The following is an 18825-nucleotide window of genomic DNA, read 5'->3' as shown; positions in this document are numbered from 1 at the left end:
AATCGACTCATTAAAATGGTATGAATACAGGTATGAATAGGTCTCATATTCGCATGTTTTAAATTTGGCGCTAGCTAAAAGGTCAAAACTTATTATTATATCAAATTGAAAATCGTTGAAATGCTCTCAACAAAGTTTGCCACAAAGCTTCATTAAAAATAACAACTAAAATAGCATGCTCACTGAATGAAAATAAAGCTCACTAGACTAGTTTCATCTACTCCTAGAAGTAAACAAAAATAAGTATACTAAAGATAAACTATAAACAAATCCAATCTTACATTAGCCCTTAGAATATAAACAAATCTGACCACGCAAAATATTAAAAAAAAAAACCCAACCTCCTTTCACACCTTAAAATAGAGACAAACAGAACCTTACTTGGACCCTCAAAATGTAAACAAACCCCGACCAAAGGTCTCTAACCTAACCGAAATATTACAAAATAAACAAACCCCGACCAAAATGTAAACAAACTCATACCAAAGGTCATTGACCTCTCCAAAGGTTTGTTTACCTTTTGGTCGGGGCCATTGACCTTTGACAGGAGTTTGTTTACCTTTTGGCTGAGGTCATTGAGCTTTGGCCGGGGTTTGTTTACCTTTTGGTTGAGGTCATTGCCTTTGACAGGAGTTTGTTTACCTTTTGGTTGAGGTCATTGCCTTTGACAGGGATTTGTTTATCTTTTGGTCGGGGTCATTGAGATTTGTTTACCTTTAGGTTGAGGTCACTGACCTCTGGCCAGAATTTATTGGAATATTGAGGGGTCACATAAGGTTGGGTTTGTTTATATTTAAAACGGTCCGGTGAGATAAGACTTGTCTATATTTTAGGGTTCGGATGAAGTAGGGTTTGGCGATATTTTAATAGTCAGGAGAGGGTGGGTTTGTACATATTTTAATGGTGAGGTAGGGTTTGTTTATATTTTAGTCGGTCGGATGAGGTTGGGTTGGGGATATTTAAGGATCAGGCGAGACTGTGTTCATTTAAATTTAAAGCGCTTAGATGAGATTAAGTTTGTCTATATTTTATGAGTCGGATGAGGTTGGGTTTTTCGATATTTTAAGGGCAGGTGAGGTTGTGTTTTAGGTTATGTTGTGCTCGTTTATATTTAAAGGGTTCAGGTGAGTTTGGTTTGTTTATATTTTAAGGGATCAGATTGGCTTATATTTTGAAGGGGCAGATGATGTTGAGTTTGTTTTTATTTTTAGGAGTCAGCTGTTGTTGGGTTTGACTATATTTTAAGGTGTGGGGGATCTCGCGCTGGGCTTGTCGGCAAACAGAAAATTACAAAACGATAATAACCATACATTCAAAACTTTCACATCATTATTTATGATATCAAAGCCTTCAAAGCGCCGCATCTTAGAATATAAGCAAGCGGGATTAGTCATCTATAATTTAAAATGTTTTTCTTTGCATTGCACATATTGTTTCTGTACGTTTTGAAATAAATATTCTTATGCACACATAAGTACACATATATTTTCACTGTTTGTATTAGCTTAATCGAATGTTTTCAATGAAGGAATTTAGTTAATCGCATTCCAAATGTTGTTTGTTTTTGTTTTTCTTTTTTTGCCACTTTCATAAGAACTTGTTTATACAGAGAATAATAATATATGTATGTACGTGAAATATCTTTGTTCTCACTTTCCCAGACATTTTAAAAATTGCATTTCAATGGTTTTAACATATTTTTTTTTTCTATTTTTGTTGCGTTAGTACAATAAAGTTTTGCGTTTTCAGTTTTCACCGCAGGTAAGTCTATTGAGAACTATTTTAGCTACGCGCATTTGAAATTCAATTGAATTTGCATTTTGGCGCCGCTTTGATTGCAATTTTGATTGCTTGACTATTGTAGAAATTCATATTCGAATTTCAATAAATTCCGCTAGGAACTTTGTGTGATGCAATATTTGTTTCAGCTGCCGCTTATTGAGGAAGGTCTAATGCAGCTGATGACGGCGTCTGTGGAATGTGAGAACAGCAGGTGCTTTGGATGCTTTTGTAGGGTAAGGTCGAACAAGTTTTAACAAAAACTTACATAAAGACTTTAAAATTATACATAATCTATAATTCGTCAGTAGCCGAACATTGACTATTTCATGCGATTGCACACCGTATACAACGAATAGGCCATTTTGCAGGTGCCCAGAAAAGAATTCAGCTGTATGCCGATAACGCCACCTGCCAAAGGAACAATCTCTTTCAATGTAAGCTGCACGAAAATGCGTTGGTTCTGATAGAATTCGCGCGACTGTCCGAGCCAGCCGCACTTGAAGATGGCCGACGGCAGCTGCTGGAACTCATAAATCAACATGCTGCCATAGAAGCAGCTCGGCAGCAACTCAATGGCCATGCTGACGAAGTAAACGGCGTAGTAAATGTAGGAGAACACGTTGTCCACATAGAAAATCAAATAGAACAGCACTATGCACATATTCAGGCCGCTGGAAATGAACTGCGCCAGCTGCGCCTGCGAGAGCGTCTCCTGCGTCAGTTCAAAGATGCTACAATTGAGAAATCAAAAAACACACACCTTCAGCAATCATTCATCCTTTGTACACCAAATCTCAACCTACAAACTCACCGCACCAGTTTCTTGTGATCTTCGATGCATTCGATTAACGACTGATTATGTTGCTTCAACGATTTCTTGCCGTCCCTGCCCACCTTGGCCACGCGCAACGCCAGCAGATGCACATGCCCGGCAATAATGCAGAGACTCATCGGTGGGTAAATGTCGTTGGCTAGATTCTGCACGATTTGTATTGTAACACCGGCAATCTGATAAATGACCGCAGCGCAGTAGCTGAACGTGCTGGCCTGCCATTGGAACGGCAGCCATGCGGGGTACATGAGACGGCGTTCCTTGCTGAGCAGCGTGGCTGAAATTGCTGCCATATTTGCGCCACCATAGGCGATGGAAAACAATTTCACCACATTCTTAGCGCCAACAACAAGCTGCTGCTCGAAGTATGCGCGCTCCTCCGCATCCTCCACGCGCTTATCCAGGTCGGCCAGCAACGCTTGTACGACGCGTATTTGCGGTAATTTACGACGCAGTAAGTAATGCTTCACGCTGCAGACGAAGCAGGTAATGGTAATTGACAGATTTTGGAAGAGATCTGCTGGCGTTGGATTGAGGAAGAGACCGACAATCAAATGTATTGGATAGAAGATTGTCACCAGCACGTTTATGAGCAGGTCGTAGAGAGCGCAGAGGTGCTTCTGGTATGCGGTTGAGATGCCGACTGCGTGCCAACACAACCAGAACTCGCGATAGAGCACCACAGAGTTAACGGACTGCAATGATGGATTCGAACTCGACATCTCTGTAGCAGCTGTTCGAAAGTAACTTTGATAATTGTGAGAATCGCGCGTAAATTATGCGACCACTAGCTACGGAGTTATTCTTGTGCGGGCTTTTATGGCTTAGCAGAAGTAGATTAATGTCAAAATTACACTATGCAACATAATTAAATTTTTTAAAGTGATTTAATTCAAATAAGATGACGAAGCTTGAGAAATTAGATTATTCCTCGTTAGACTGGCAAATTGTTACACAAATAAAACAAGAAAAATATAATTTTTAGCGCATTTCGAAATTTTTTTTCTTCTTTTTTCTTGTGTACTAAAAAATATTTCTAAACACTTTGTATTGCTTTGATGTAGAGTGTACACATAGTCTATAGGCACGACAGCAATCAACGTGGGTGTTGTATTTACACCGTTCTATTTTGTTTATTATATTAAGCAATTAATACTTACACAACAGACTATATAATTAAGTCATTAAAACCGAACGCCAATGCGTGAGAATAACGAGACACTAAACAGATGACGAGGCAGAACTCAGACGTGAAGGGTTAAAGTTACTACCCCACAACAAAGTAAATTTTCACGGTCAAATGACTGCCCTCAGATTGAGCAACGCTATTTTAATGGCTAACTAAATAAATTATTTGCATATGCTCTTCCATCATAGAGATTCTTATGCATATATTTGACTAAGCCAAATGCATATTTGTTGTAATCTAACCACTCGCTCAAGGTCACATGCTTATTTGTACTGTTAGATGTCGTCCGTATATTTAATTTGCCATTAAGGGCTCGCAGTAAAGAACTTGCAGCTAATATATTACTTGCTTGGTAGAGGGTGTCAGTTTCTGCACACTTCAATGCTAATAGACCAAAGCTATCAAAGTTTGCTTTACTTTATACACAAGTTTCACAAATAAATCGCGATAAAGAAGACTTCTTGCAACACAACTGCGGCATATGCAGCAGTTTTGGTCACTTTACTCGTGTCTTCGGTTAAAGTTTATACCCTCATGTCGGTATCTTTACTAGTTGGCTCCACTATTTCCTGCTCTTACATTCCATATTTAGCTCTTCCAATATTTATGTTTTACCGGCTTTCATGTACTTCTGCATTGACTTACAGGTTTTTATTGCACCGGAGAAACGATTCAACCGATATACATACATATGTTTATATATGATATTCCGAGTATGCGTGTGTGTGCTTAAGGGCGTAAATTCTACTTTCCGTTTTCGATTAATTTTCTTGAATGGACCGAAAAACTTTGTCATATGTTTGCGTCTGTTGCTTTAAAGATGTTATCATTGCTTCAGCTGCCTGACCAGGGCACCATTTTGTCGCACAGGCAGCTTATCAATACGGTCGTATGTATGTACGAGTATGCGGCGCAACGAAAGTTAAATCGTACAACTTTTATTCCATTTAACTTTGCAGTTCAAATTTAACGACCTCAATTTGCCCCTGAACGCTACCGACTTGTCATACAATCATGCAATTGCTTCTTCTTCTTCTTGATTGGCATAGACATCGCTTACGCGGTTATAGCCGAGGAAGTTTCCGATGCAATACCCGCTGGTAGAAGCCGAGGAAGAGGGAGGCCTCCACTCCGATGGAAGGACCAGATGGAGAAGGATCTGTCTTCACTTGGTATTATGTATTATGAGTAAATATGGACATAACCGAATTGGTGTGGCCTATACGATGACAAAGGTTTATAACTACCAACTTATAGAGTGAAAATTTTAGAGAAGTGCAAGAAAAGTTATGGTGGATATTTACACTTAATCTAATACCCCAATCTTTCTAGAAAATTCCATCAAATATTCCTTAAACTGGTTTATGCAGGCCCTTATTCGTTTATATTTCTTCAAATCATCCAACCTCTCTAAATGAAATGAGGGACCGCACTATAACTCTCTGCGTTTCTTGACATCTCACAACAATATCTGTCACTTCAATCAATCTACATCTCTAACACCCACCAAATTGTAGAACGCTTCCCCGTCAAATAGCTGATTGTATCGTAAGTATATTATGTAATGAAGCGCTTGAAAAGTGTCGTGTTTGTGACTTTCAACGAAAACAGTAATTATGTGATTTAATTACACAAATCCACATAGTAATTACAGAGTCCCTTACACGCACAACAACTTATTTACGCCTTCAATTGTTTTCATCCTCGTCGAGTTCTTTAAATACAAGAACGCACCAGAAATGCACTCGCATAGTTTTCATGTCATCGGCAGAGTCAATATACTGCCAGAAGAGATCGCACTTCCGCAATGGACTCAAGCATTGACACAGTGAATACTTTCAAGAGGTTGTTCTTCTTCTGGCGCATTTTGGGCTTTACCACCAACCACAATAAGTATTTGATACGTCTCTACGACATTTTTGTGACCATTTTTGCGACGTTCGCCTTTCCGTTGCACTTGGCTTTGGGCGTGATTTTCGCCGATGACAAGGAAGTTGTTTTCACCAATCTGGCTATTGGCATTTCCACATTTGCCTGCACTGCGAAGCACTTAATGCTACGTCCACAGCTCAGCAAAGTAATCGCTGTGAACAGAATTCTACAGAAACTGGATGAGCGTGTGCAAAGTGATGAGGATACGCATTACTACATAAAGCAAATGCGCGAGAAGTGCATTTTTATGATGCATTTCTTCACTGTCGTCTATTTCTCCGTAGCAGTTATGGCTGTGCTGTCTGCGCTGTGGAGTGGCAACGTCTTGTATCCGGCTTATGTGGTCGTCGATTGGCACGGTTCGACTTGGAAATATTTGGCTGTTATGCTCTTTCAGATCTACGGCTTGAATATGCAGATCGTGCAGAATCTCACCAACGATGCGTATGGACCGATGATACTGTGTCTGCTCTCCGGTCACGTGCACTTGCTTTCCAGGCGAATTTTACGCATTGGGCACGAGCACGAAACCGAAGTGGAAAGAAATTATGCGGAGTTGGTGCATTGCATAGACGATTACAAAGTCTTGATGAGGTAAGCGAATTATTTTCAGCAAATATTGTTAATAATTTGATTCCTAATATCCGCAGCACAACGAGAGTAGTGGAGCGCGTCATCTCCTCCAGCTATATGGTGCAGTTCACAGCTGTTGGCATTAACGTCGTGGTCGGTCTCATATATTTACTGTTCTTCGCCGATAATCTCTTCGCCTATTGCTACTACGTTTTCCACATCTTGGCCATCATGATCGAGATTTTTCCCTGTTGCTATTACGGCAGCATGGTTCAAGCGGAGTTTCATGCGCTGTCTTACGCCATCTTCCGCAGCAACTGGTTGTCACAGTCACGTACTTTCCGTCGCGCCGCTGTTACGTTTACGGAACTCTCGCTAAAGGATGTCACAGTAACAGCGGGTGGCATGATGAAAATCCATTTGGACTCGTTCTTCAAGACCTGCAAAATGGGTTACTCAATCTTTACAGTTCTACAAAGTTTAAAGTAAATTAGACTTGAACACGAAACACAGACTTTCCAATAGTCTGCAACTGTGTTAGTTCTTCAGTTGTTCTCTCTATGGTGGATTATAAGTTCATTTATAATACATAGATTTATTTTAAACAATAATACGTCAAATATATTAAATTTAATATAATCTTTGGTGTTATAAAATATTATTTCATAAACTTGACTCATATCAGTGCCCTATGTGAGTCGGTAGCGAACCCAATTCACTCATCCGTTCACACGTTCCATGAATACGCAATGCACTTATTTCAGGGTTAGAGGTCACATTAGCGAATTGGTTTACGCCCTCCTTCCTTAATTATAGGGTAAACACACAAATTTGCATCGTTTAGAAGTTGAATTGGCTCTAATGACTTCTGCCAGGTATTTAAAGGCGATTCGCAGTTACAATTTTGTTTTAAGTTATTTGTTCTTCAACTGACTCGGCTCAATCGTTCACAAAATGGTGCGACAACTCGATACAAGGGCGATCTTTACGCGGCTCTTCCTCACTTGGCGTGTACTCGGTATCATCGATTGGCCATTTCATAGGCATCTGCGCTTGGTCTATGACATTCTGATGAACACAGTTGTCACCTTTGGCTTTACTGCACATCTGGTGTTGGGAATTATTTTGAGCACCAATCAGGATCAGTTCTTCACAAATTTGGTCATCGGTATTGCAAGCGTTTCTTGTGTCTTCAAACATTTGTTGTATCGCTTTCGTATGCCGGAAATGCAGAGAATAAATGAAATTTTGGGCCAGCTCGACGACCGCGTGCGCACCAAGGAGGACTACGATTACTACAAGCGTCTCATGGAACGACCATGCAACTTTATGGTGAACTTCTTCACACGCTGCTATTTTGCGGTCAGTATAACGGCATTGATTATGGCCTTACTCACTGGCGAACTGCTTTACCCCGCCTTCATCCCGTTACAATGGCGGACGTCGGTTTTCAAATATGCTGTGGGCCTCCTCTTCCAGTTCGTCGCGGTTTCATTACAAATTGTGCAAAATATAGCAAACGACGCATATGGACCGGTTCTACTTTGTATGCTCTCTGGGCATGTGCATCTGCTGTCGAACCGTGTGTCACGCATTGGCCACGACAAACCCGAGAGTGTGAAGGACAATTATAAAGAGTTATCGTTGTGCATTGAAGACCACAAATTGTTGATGAGGTATTTGCGGTTGAGTATTTTTAAAGATCGAAACTTTTATGATTTTATTTTTTCACAGCACCACAAAGGCAGTGGAGCATATGGTCTCGGCTAGTTATCTGGTGCAATTTGGCGGGGTTGGTATCAACCTTTGTATTGGGCTCGTTTATTTGTTATTCTTCGCCGATAACTATTTCGCCTACGTTTACTATACGATTCATATAACAGCCATCATGATTGAGTTATTCCCTTGTTGTTACTACGGCAGCATGTTGGAGTGCGAGTTTCATGATTTGTCTTATGCAATTTTTAGCTGCAACTGGCCGATGCAACCACGCCCATTTCGTCGTAATATCGTGAATTTTACAGAATTGACATTAAGGGAGGTCGCCTTGTATGCCGGTGGTATGGTTCGTATTAATCTCGACTCATTCTTCGCTACATGCAAAACGGGATACTCATTCTTCACCGTTATTCAAAGCATGAAGTAGAGGTGTCTCAAAAGTAGTAAAGAATATTGATTAGTTTCTTGTAGAGTAGTGATGAAGTGAAACCCAATAAAAATTAGCACCTTTTATATATTAGATCCACACCCGCAACAAATATTCGTGAATCAATGGACTAACAATTGGAGTTAAAACTTCAATGCGGCTGAAGGAATGTATTTGAACTGCACAGCAGAATACTTATTAGTATTGATTTCTTTGTACATTGATTTGGTCCCAAAGTAATTGTTTTAAAAAGTGGATAAAAGTCCCCATACGAGTACCCCCCCCACTCACACATTTGTTAAGCTCTAAAATATGTATCCTATTCGCAAAGTCCCAAGCGATGACATTTCATTAATTTGCAATGTACTTATTTCAAGGTTAGAGCTCACATGAGCGAATTGGTTTACGCCTTCTTTTTTAATTATAGAGTAAGCACACAAATTTGCATTGCCAAGAAGTTGAGCTCTAATGACTTTATGTGGGTATTTAAAGCCAGTCGCAGTTACAATTTTGTCTTAAGTTATTTGTTCTTCAACTGACTCGGCTCAATCGTTCGCAAAATGGTTCGACAACTCGATACGAGGGCGATCTTTACGCGACTCTTCCTCACTTGGCGTGTACTCGGTGTCATCGATTGGCCATTTCATAGGCATCTGCGCTTGGTCTATGACATTCTGACGAACACAGTCGTCACCGTTTGCTTTCCCCTCCATCTGCTGGTGGGAATTGTTTTCAGCACCAATCAGGAGGAGTTCTTCACAAATACGGTCCAGGGCATTGCAAGCGTTTCTTGTGTCTTAAAACATGTGTTGTATCGCTTTCGAATGAGGGAAATGCAGAGGATAAATGAAATTTTAGGCCAGCTTGACGATCGCGTGCGCACCAATGAGGACTATGATTACTACAAGCATCATATGGAGCGACCATGCAACTTTATGGTGAACTTTTTCACACGCTGTTACTTTGCGGTCAGCATAATGGCTTTGGTCACGGCCTTATTTACTGGCAAGCTGCTTTACCCTGCCTTCATACCACTACAATGGCGGACGTCGGTTTTCAAATACGCTATGACTCTACTGTATCAGTTTACCTCAGTTTCGCTACAAGCTGTGCAGAATATAGCAAACGACGCATATGGACCAGTGGTACTTTGTATGCTCTCCGGACAAGTGCATCCCCTGTCGAATAGCATGTCACGCGTTGGCCACGACAAACCCGACAGTGTGGAGGACAATTATAAAGAGTTATCGTTGTGCATTGAGGACCACAAATTGTTGATGAGGTATTATTTACAATTCAGAGTTTTCGAAGATTTTTGTGATATTATTTTTTTATAGTACCACAATGGCAGCGGAGAGCATGGCCTCGGCTAGATACATAGTGCAATTTGGTGGCACATGCAAAACGGGATACTCATTCTTCACGGTTATACAAAGCATGAAGTAGAAGTAGTAGATAATAGAAGTGAGGCATATATTACCATTTTAACATTATATTTAAAAAAATCTAATTAACTGTTGATTATTTGCTTGTAGTTATTTTGATGAACATAAAATTAATGAAAATAAACCCCGTGGACTAACAGAAATCTTTGACTTTTTGGAATAACATTCGCGTCTAACTGTAAAATTGTAAATATTTGCCTTGACGTGTCTTAAAATAAGACCAAGAAGGCGTAAGTTTCTCTAACCTGGAAATGACCAGTTTTGAGTTCTATTTACACGAAAAGGAATACAAATTAAAGCATTTTTTGACTTTTTATTTCTTTTTAATGTGCTCTAGGACTACTACTGTAAGTAAATACGAATAATAAGAGCACAATCTCTGTCTTCAGCAGTAACCCTGAGTTGTAAATATACGAATGTTTTGCAGAAAGCTTTTGCACTGTGTAATCTTATTGCCTTTGAACATTGCGTCAATAGCTTCTCTCTGATCTCTCTCCCAACTCTTCTTGAAGTAATTACGCTTGTCTTACGCTGCAACCCGCTCATCCAGTTCCTTTAGTAGACACTGCATTTGGCGAATTTTCGCAACTTGCACCGAAAGAGATAATGTTTCGTGTTGTAGGCAACATTCGTTACATTTATGGCCAAATTCTTGAAAACATCTGTCAGTGTAGGCACCATTAATAGACTGACTGCCAGGCGAATGGGATAGAATATGGTGACGCATATACTCACCACAATGTCGCGGGGTGTTATTTTCCATTTGTTGGAATTGACCGAAATGCCCATAAGCTTCCAGTACACACAGAAAATGCCGCAGCACGCCACAGTGTTCATCGGTACAAAATAAATTTCTTTACTTTTGAAGAAATCTGATTGAAGGTAGATCTCGGTCTACCAATTGAATTGAGACGAGGTGTGCATTATATACCTTGTTCATTCAGGGTTACCGCACAAATTGCAATTCTTTACAAATACAACATACGCGAAAGTTGGTTCCACCATTAAGTAAATTGATTTAAAATTATAGATTACGATTTAGAATTATGGATTAAGCAATTACCGGAAAATATTTGCAACATCATCAAATATTCGGGTGAGTTCACTCGACTACCGCGTCACATCTCTAATACTTCTTATCTATCTACTTTGCTTTTCCTGGATCTATTTAATAGGTCCTTAGTTCTTATCATTGTTATTTTGCGTTTGGTTATATATTTCCATTTTTCCTAAGCAATCAGTTCAGACTGAGTGTGAACATCTCGTTTGATAGTGCTCGTCGGGCATGTTATTTGCTTCGCTTCGGATTCGTCCTGAAAAGCTCTTATCTTTGCCAGGTCGTCTTCTTTTCTTTCCAAAAATGTGCCTGGGGCCGGGAACGCATATTATGACCAGGTGGGGTTTATCTGCCAGTGAGCTCAAAGCCTTCCTGTAGTTGTTGACTGCGCTCGAATTAATATTTGGCGACGCCAAAGCTAACAATGCCGTCTGACTGTCTCTCTAATGAGTTTGGTAGACGAAAAGAAAGAGTAATGTCAAGATCTTGGAGTACGTTAGGCGCATCAGTAGGACCCGACCTGAAAGCTTCGGTAACGCCCGCATAAGCTACACTTTGTATTCCATTTAATTTGTAAAGTATTGTTTCCTTAACGCTGGTCCCCACACTGCAATGCAACGTGCGGTGGCAGCAAACCCTATTCACTCATCCGTTCACACGTTCCATGAATTCGCAATGAACTTATTTCAAGGTTAGAGGTCACATTAGCGAATTGGTTTACGCCCTCTTTCTTTAATTATGGGGTAAACACACAAATTTGCATCTTTTAGAAGTTGAATTGGATCTAATGACTTCTGCCAGGTATTTAAAGGCAAATCACAGTTACATTGTTCTCTTAAGTTATTTATTCTTCAACTGGCTCGCCTCAACTCACGAATTCGCAAAATGCTACGACAACTCGCTACAAGGGCGATCTTTACTCGACTCTTCCTCACTTGGCGTGTATTCGGTATAATCGATTGGCCATTTCATAGTCATCTACGCTTGGTCTATGACATTCTGCTTAACACCTTCGTCACATTTGGCTTTACTGCCCATCTCGTGCTGGGAATTATTTTGAGCACCAATCAGGAACAGTTTTTCACAAATTTGGTCATCGGTATTGCAAGCGTTTCTTGTGTCTTCAAACATTTGTTGTATCGCTTTCGTATCCCGGAAATGCAGAGAATAAATGAAATTTTGGGCCAGCTCGAAGAACGCGTGCGCATCAATGAGGATTACGATTACTACAAGCGTCTCATGGAGCGACCCTGCAACTTTATGGTGAACTTCTTTACACGCTGCTACTTTTCAATCAGTATAACGGCTTTCATTACGGCCTTAATCACTGGCGAGCTGATTTATCCTGCCTTCATCCCGTTACAATGGCGGACGTCGGTTTTCAAATATGCTGTGAGTCTATCCTTCCAGTTCATTGGAGTTACGCTACTACCTGTGCAGAATATAGCAAACGACGCATATGGACCGGTTCTACTTTGTATGCTCTCCGGACATGTGCATCTACTGTCGAACCGGGTGTCACGCGTTGGCCACGATAAACCCGACGATTTGGAGGACAATTACAAAGCGTTATCGTTGTGCATTGAGGACCACAAATTGTTGATGAGGTATTATTTACAATTCAGAGTTTTCGAAGATTTTTGAGATTTTATCTTTCTCAGCACCACAACGGCAGTGGAGCGCATGGTCTCGGCAAGTTATCTGGTCCAATTTGGCGGTGTTGGTATGAACCTTTGTATTGGGCTAGTTTATTTGTTATTCTTCGCCGATAACTACTTCACCTACGTTTACTATTCGATTCAAATAATTGGTATGTTAATTGAGTTATTCCCTTGTTGTTACTACGGCAGCATGTTGGAGTGCGAGTTTCATGATTTGTCTTATGCGATTTTTAGCTGCAACTGGCCGATGCAGCCACGCCCATTTCGTCGTAATATCGTGAATTTTACAGAGTTGACACTAAGAGAAGTCGCCTTGTATGCAGGCGGCTTAGTTCGTATTAATCTCGACTCATTCTTCGCTACATGCAAAACGGGATACTCATTCTTCACCGTTATACAAAGCATGAAGTAGAAGTAGACGATAATAGAAGTGAAGCATATATTATCCCTGAACATTATATTTCAAAAGATCTAATTAACTGTTGATTATTTGCTTGTAGTTATTTTGTTGAACATAAACTTAATATAAAGAAGCACCGTAGACTAATAGAAATCTTTAACTTTTGGGAATAACCTTCGCGTCGAACTGTAAAATTGTAAATATTTCCCTTGACGTGTCTTAAAGTTAGACTAAGAAGGCGTAAGTTTCTATAACCTGGAAATGAACAGTTTTGAATTTTGTTTACACAAAAAGTAGACAAATTAGAGTATTTTGGACTTTTTAATTCTATTTCATATGCTCAGGGCTACTACTGAAGGTAAGAATAAACACTACTGTAAGATGACACCACTGTCAGGCAAATATTCACCCCGACCGAGGAGAACTGAATCAATTGAGTATACCAAAAAACATCTCGCATTAAGGGGTTATAGGTATACAGTTAGAATTTTCAAAAAATCGATTTTTTTTATTATTTCATTTTCTTATTGTACATATATTTAAGAATACACACAGAAAATTTGATATCGTTCCGGTAAATATTTTCAAAGTTACAAGCAAATGAAAAATTTGAAAAGGCGTTTTAGAGTGTTTGGAAGTACCAAGTCCAAACTTTAAACGCGTTTTTCTCAAAATGATGTTTTCAAAGTCGGTGACCAACATAACTCGAAAACGGCTAGACCGACTAGTCTCAAATTTTAACACGACTTTCTTAAATATATTTTTAAGTAATTAATCGAAGATTTTTCTCTCCGATAAATATTTTTTTTTTATAAACAATTTAAGGCCGAAATTTCGGTGAAGAATCGATTTTTTTTTTGAGAAACCGCCATTTTGTCAAAAAATTTTATTTTGCTTATTCCTTCGATTAATTACTAGATTTAACATTATTTTAACGAAATCTGTTTGGTTTTTAATTTCGGATGATTCAGTTCCGAGATATAGTGGTCACCGCAAAACGTCTTTTTTGAGAGGAGCTCCTGGAGATCAGCTGTAGTTCTTTTTCAAATAAATATTTTTACTAGTACTAAGTCTTAAAATACAGTTAAAAGATACCATAATATGTGTATAAATTTTTGGATCAATAAATTAAAAAGTTTTCTCAGAAAAAAATCTCGAAAATTCACTTTTTTCGGCCGTCTAACTGTATATAACCCCTTAAGTAGAATATTCTAAAACAAACCAATAAGTCTTGAAAGTGGGTGACATATAGGTTTAATGAACCCAAACTAAACTCAACAGCTTCTCTCTCAACTCTTACTGTAGATATCGCTCTCATCTTGCGTTGCAACTCCCTTAATCAGTTCTTTTAGTAGACGCTGCACAATTTTCGGCAAATTGTACCTCAAGCGTTTATGTTTCGTGCTAGAGCAATATCAGTTATATTTATATTCAAGTTCTTAAAGATATCTGCGTGAGTATAATATATATATATAGAACCAAAGTTAACAATGCCGCCTAGTTGCAGTATTACCTTAATCGCATTAGTAGGACCCGACCTCAAAGCCTCGGTAAGCTGCTCTTTGTATTCCATTATATTCGGTTTTAGGCCCCAATTCATGCTGACTATTCTCTAGCAGGTATACTAGCCCAAATAGGTTTTATTTATTTCCTTGTTGTAATAAAATAATATTTCGTAAACTAGTCTCATATCAGAGACCAATGTGCGGTGGCAGCAAACCCAATTCACTCATCCGTTCACACGTTCCATGAATTCGCAATGAACTTATTTCAAGGTTAGAGGTCACATTAGCGAATTGGTTAACGCCCTCTTTCTTTAATTATGGGGTAAACACACAAATTTGCATCGTTTAGAAGTTGAATTGGCTCTAATGACTTTTGCCATGTATTTAAAGGCGATTCACAGTTACAATTTTGTCTTAAGTTATTTATTCTCCCACTGGCTCGCCTCAATTCACGAATTCGCAAAATGCTGCGACAACTCGATACGAGGGCGATCTTTACGCGACTCTTCCTCACTTGGCGTGTACTCGGTATCATCGATTGGCCATATCATAGGCATCTGCGCGTGGTCTATGACATTCTGCTTAACACCTTCGTCACATTTGGCTTTACTGCCCATCTCGTGTTGGGAATTATTTTCAGCACCAATCAGGATCAGTTCTTCACAAATTTGGTCATGGGAATTGCAAGCGTTTCTTGCGTCTTCAAACATTTGTTGTATCGCTTTCGTATGAAGGAAATGCAGAGAATCAATGAAGTCTTAGCACAGCACGACGACCGTGTGCGCACCAAGGAGGACTATGATTACTACAAGCGTCTCATGGAACGACCATGCAACTTTATGGTGAACTTCTTCGCACGCTGCTACTTTGCGGTTACCATAACAGCTTTGATTATGGCCATAGTCACTGGCGAATTGCTTTACCCTGCCTTCATCCCTTTACAATGGCACACGTCGGTTTTCAAATATGCTGTGAGTTTATCCTTCCAGTTCAATGGAGTTACGCTACTAGCTGTGCAGAATATAGCAAACGACGCGTATGGACCGGTGGTGCTTTGTATGCTCTCTGGGCATGTGCATCTACTGTCGAACCGGGTGTCACGCGTTGGTCACGATAAACCCGACGATTTAGAGGACAATTACAAAGCGTTATCGTTGTGCATTGAGGACCACAAATTGTTGATGAGGTATTATTTACAATTCAGTGTTTTCGAAGATTTTTGTGATTTTCTTGTTTCGCAGCACAACAACGGCAGTGGAACGCATGGTCTCGGCTAGCTATCTGGTGCAATTTGGCAGTGTTGGCCTCAACCTTTGCTTAGGGCTAGTTTATTTGTTATTCTTCGCCGATAACTATTTCGCTTACGTTTACTATACGATTCATATAACGGCTATGTTGATTGAGTTATTCCCTTTTTGTTACTACGGCAGCATGTTGGAGAGTGAGTTTTACGATTTGTCTTATGCGATTTTTAGCTGCAACTGGCCGATGCAACCACGGTCATTTCGCCGTAATGTAGTAAATTTTACAGAGTTGACACTAAGAGAAGTCACCTTGTATGCCGGCGGTATAGTTCGTATTAATCTCGACTCATTCTTCGCTACATGCAAAACGGGATACTCATTCTTCACCGTTATACAAAGCATGAAGTAGAAGTAGCCGATAATAGAAGTGAGGCATATATTATTTTAAAAAATTTAATCACATTTTAACATTATATATAAAAAAAAAATTTAATTAACTGTTGATTATTTGCTTGTAGTTATTTTGTTGAACATAAAATTAATAAAAATAAGAACCGTAGGCGAACAGAAATCTTTGACTTTTTGGAATAACATTCGCGTCGAACTGTAAAATTGTAAGTATTTCTTTCCTCCAATACCCGACTAATGAGAACACTAGCGGCATCTTTTAAGCCACTCTATATGCACGTAAGACAAAGTAGGCGTAAGTTTCTAAGGCCTGGAAATCAAGAGTTTTAAGTTTTTTTCAATTAAAATGATGGCAATTAAAGTATTTTAAGCTTTTTATTTTATTATACGTATTAGAGTTATAATTATTTGCTTCTCTCGCGTTAATATCCAGACTTTGTAGTTGCTTCATTTCTTTTTTCATGGACACCTAATGTAGTATCTGTGCATAAGTTTTTTACGTTTCGTGTGCTGCAATTAGGCCGTGTGTTTATCTTTTTTGTCTCAATTCTTTACCAATCTATAACTGCTTCAATACCGCTAGGTAGGCAGACATACCGATAACGGACGTTTGTTACTTTACTTATGTTGTTGTTGGTGGTTTTTATTACATTAATCACAATAAACACGTCTTTGCATTTTCATCAGCTTCCAGCACGCCCAGGAAATGTCGAAACACGCCACAGTGTCCACCAGTGCATTAACGTTGGACAGGAAACTAAAAAACCGTTTGACCATGTCTTTGCAAAATAAATTTAGTTGCTTTTAAAAAAATCTGATTGAAAGTAGATCGTCCTCTGCCAATTTAATTGAGACGAGGTGTGCATTATATATGTACCTTGTTCTTCAGGGTTACAGCAAAATTGCTTAATCACAATGAGACCGCTTGTAATTCTTTACAAATACAACATGTGCGAAAGTTGCCTTATTGACTTTTAATTATTATTTACTTTAAATTGATTTCAAATTATAGGTTGCGCTTAAGAATTATGGATTAAGCAATTATCGGAAAATGTTTGCAAAATATTTATAGAGGAACTTTAAGAGCGGGTAAGCTTGAACTGGCAACATCTGGAATTCCACACGCGTACTAAATCGTTATAGGAAATAGGGGAATAATTAATCAAACATTCGGGTGGGTTCACTAGGCCACTACCTCACCTATTTAGTATACTCTCAGCACTATTGACAGATCGATATTTATTTACTTAACATTACCAACAATGCTAGCTAAGTACTCAAGCGAGACTTCGAATTGTCCACAATTTTAGCCTCGTCTTGCCGCTACACCTGGCTTTGGGCGTGATTTTACAAATAAAAAATATTCTATACTCTGAAAACCTCATTTTTTAGGGCTCCTAACTAAATGTAACCCCTTAATGCTACGTCCACAGCTCAGCAAAGTAATCGCTGTGAACAGAAGAGTCTTAAATGCTTTTTCTGGATCTATTCAATAAGTCCTCGGTTCTTATACAATCATTTTTAGGTCAAATCTGTATTGTTATTTTGCAGTTCTCGATATCCATCTTTCCTGGGCAATCTGTTCATACTGAGTGTGAAGATCTCGCTTGATAGTGCCTGTCGGTCATGGTAATTGTTTCGCTTCAGAATCGCCCTGTGAAGTTTTTATTTTTGTCAGCTCGTGAGATTTTTCGTTTCCGAAAATGTTCCTGAGTGCGTGAACCCATTTTGTGGAGTTTTTTTGCCAGTGAGCTCAAAGCCTTCCTGCAGTTATTGACCGCGCTCGAATAAAGCTAACACTGCCGCCTGGCTGTATGTGTAAATATTCACTTTCTCTATTATCTCGTAGTTGCTCAATAGAGCATCACAGGCTTCCTCTATTACAACTACTTCCGATCCTTCGGTATATATTGATATAGTGCTCTCCTCTTCAACCACAACTCTTCTCCATTCCCGTCTAGAGAGTTATCCTCACTTGGATGTGACTATTGAAATCCAACTTTGGGAGGATTAGTCTGTTTTATTCGGTATTGAAATAAACTGCTTCAAGATTTCGCTGTGTCCATAACTTTGCGATTCTAGCCACCTCGCTCGTTTATTCTTATAGAGAATAATTTCCTAATGAAAACTTCTATTGGCAGTTGAAGCAGGGTTACCTTAAGTTCATCGGTAGGACCCAACCTGAAGGCTTCGGTAACGCCCGCGCAGGCTCCTCTCTGTATTCCATTTAACTTTTAATGAATTATTTCTCTAACGCTGGCCCCCACACTAGTGCTCCGTATATAAGGATTGGTGTAATGACGGCACAGTACATCCACATGATTATACTCGGTTTTCGGTCCCAATTTCTGCTGAATATTCTCTTGCAAGTATAATATTTTCTTGTTGCAATAAAATGTTATTTCGTAAACTTGAGTCTATATCAGTGATCAGTGTGTTGGCAGGGAACACAATTCACCCAACCGTTCACACGTTCCATGAATTCGCAATGGACTTATTTCAAGGTTAGAGGTCACATTAGCGAATTGGTTTACGCCCTCTTTCTTTAATTATAGGGTAAACACACAAATTTGCATCGTTTAGAAGTTGAATTGGCTCTAATGACTTCCGCCAGGTATTTAAAGGCGATTCGCAGTTACAATTTTGTCTTA

General features: G+C 39.3%; 5 protein-coding genes across 5 annotated transcripts; 4 read left to right on the top strand and 1 right to left on the bottom strand.

The window, feature by feature from the left end:
- Positions 1–1400: 1400 nt before the first annotated feature.
- LOC105209796 (odorant receptor 33b-like) lies at positions 1401–3456 on the bottom strand. Its single transcript, XM_011180397.3, has 2 exons — positions 2594–3456; positions 1401–2513 (listed from the first exon to the last, which is right to left on the bottom strand). The coding sequence occupies exons 1-2, from the start codon at positions 3334–3336 to the stop codon at positions 2102–2104; spliced, it is 1155 nt and encodes a 384-aa protein (XP_011178699.2). The 5' UTR covers positions 3337–3456; the 3' UTR covers positions 1401–2101.
- A 2154-nt stretch (positions 3457–5610) lies between these two features.
- Positions 5611–8894, top strand: LOC105209795 (odorant receptor 33b-like). The gene is made up of 5 exons (XM_029038706.2): positions 5611–6329; positions 6395–6776; positions 7125–7138; positions 7352–7984; positions 8043–8894. The coding sequence occupies exons 1-5, from the start codon at positions 5611–5613 to the stop codon at positions 8452–8454; spliced, it is 2160 nt and encodes a 719-aa protein (XP_028894539.2). The 3' UTR covers positions 8455–8894.
- Positions 8889–9900, top strand: LOC105209792 (odorant receptor 33c-like). Its single transcript, XM_011180394.2, has 2 exons — positions 8889–9736; positions 9792–9900. The coding sequence occupies exons 1-2, from the start codon at positions 9015–9017 to the stop codon at positions 9898–9900; spliced, it is 831 nt and encodes a 276-aa protein (XP_011178696.2). The 5' UTR covers positions 8889–9014.
- A 1941-nt stretch (positions 9901–11841) lies between these two features.
- On the top strand, positions 11842–13029 carry LOC128920492 (odorant receptor 33b-like). Its single transcript, XM_054227811.1, has 2 exons — positions 11842–12563; positions 12618–13029. Exons 1-2 carry the CDS (start codon positions 11842–11844, stop codon positions 13027–13029), a joined length of 1134 nt encoding a protein of 377 aa, XP_054083786.1.
- A 1704-nt stretch (positions 13030–14733) lies between these two features.
- Positions 14734–16175, top strand: LOC128920491 (odorant receptor 33a-like). The gene is made up of 2 exons (XM_054227809.1): positions 14734–15708; positions 15764–16175. Exons 1-2 carry the CDS (start codon positions 14987–14989, stop codon positions 16173–16175), a joined length of 1134 nt encoding a protein of 377 aa, XP_054083784.1. The 5' UTR covers positions 14734–14986.
- Positions 16176–18825: the final 2650 nt, after the last annotated feature.

This window comes from Zeugodacus cucurbitae, chromosome 3 (genome assembly GCF_028554725.1).
Source record: "Zeugodacus cucurbitae isolate PBARC_wt_2022May chromosome 3, idZeuCucr1.2, whole genome shotgun sequence".
NCBI classification, from domain to species: domain Eukaryota; kingdom Metazoa; phylum Arthropoda; class Insecta; order Diptera; family Tephritidae; genus Zeugodacus; species Zeugodacus cucurbitae.
Note: the sequence above shows the minus strand (reverse complement) of the source record. Positions and strands in the feature narration are given on the sequence as shown.

What these genes read in the sequence shown, in the direction of transcription:
- LOC105209796 (XM_011180397.3), bottom strand. Translation starts at nt 3,336, where the DNA reads ATGTCGAGTTCGAATCCATCATTGCAGTCCGTTAACTCTGTGGTGCTC. An exon ending in GATCACAAGAAACTGGTGCG is followed by an intron (nt 2,514 to 2,593) that starts GTGAGTTTGTAG and finishes TCTCAATTGTAG; the next exon opens with CATCTTTGAACTGACGCAGG.
- LOC105209795 (XM_029038706.2), top strand. Translation starts at nt 5,611, where the DNA reads ATGGACTCAAGCATTGACACAGTGAATACTTTCAAGAGGTTGTTCTTC. An exon ending in GATTACAAAGTCTTGATGAG is followed by an intron (nt 6,330 to 6,394) that starts GTAAGCGAATTA and finishes CAGCACAACGAG; the next exon opens with AGTAGTGGAGCGCGTCATCT. An exon ending in GACCACAAATTGTTGATGAG is followed by an intron (nt 7,985 to 8,042) that starts GTATTTGCGGTT and finishes ATTTTTTCACAG; the next exon opens with CACCACAAAGGCAGTGGAGC.
- LOC105209792 (XM_011180394.2), top strand. Translation starts at nt 9,015, where the DNA reads ATGGTTCGACAACTCGATACGAGGGCGATCTTTACGCGACTCTTCCTC. An exon ending in GACCACAAATTGTTGATGAG is followed by an intron (nt 9,737 to 9,791) that starts GTATTATTTACA and finishes ATTTTTTTATAG; the next exon opens with TACCACAATGGCAGCGGAGA.
- LOC128920492 (XM_054227811.1), top strand. Translation starts at nt 11,842, where the DNA reads ATGCTACGACAACTCGCTACAAGGGCGATCTTTACTCGACTCTTCCTC. An exon ending in GACCACAAATTGTTGATGAG is followed by an intron (nt 12,564 to 12,617) that starts GTATTATTTACA and finishes TATCTTTCTCAG; the next exon opens with CACCACAACGGCAGTGGAGC.
- LOC128920491 (XM_054227809.1), top strand. Translation starts at nt 14,987, where the DNA reads ATGCTGCGACAACTCGATACGAGGGCGATCTTTACGCGACTCTTCCTC. An exon ending in GACCACAAATTGTTGATGAG is followed by an intron (nt 15,709 to 15,763) that starts GTATTATTTACA and finishes CTTGTTTCGCAG; the next exon opens with CACAACAACGGCAGTGGAAC.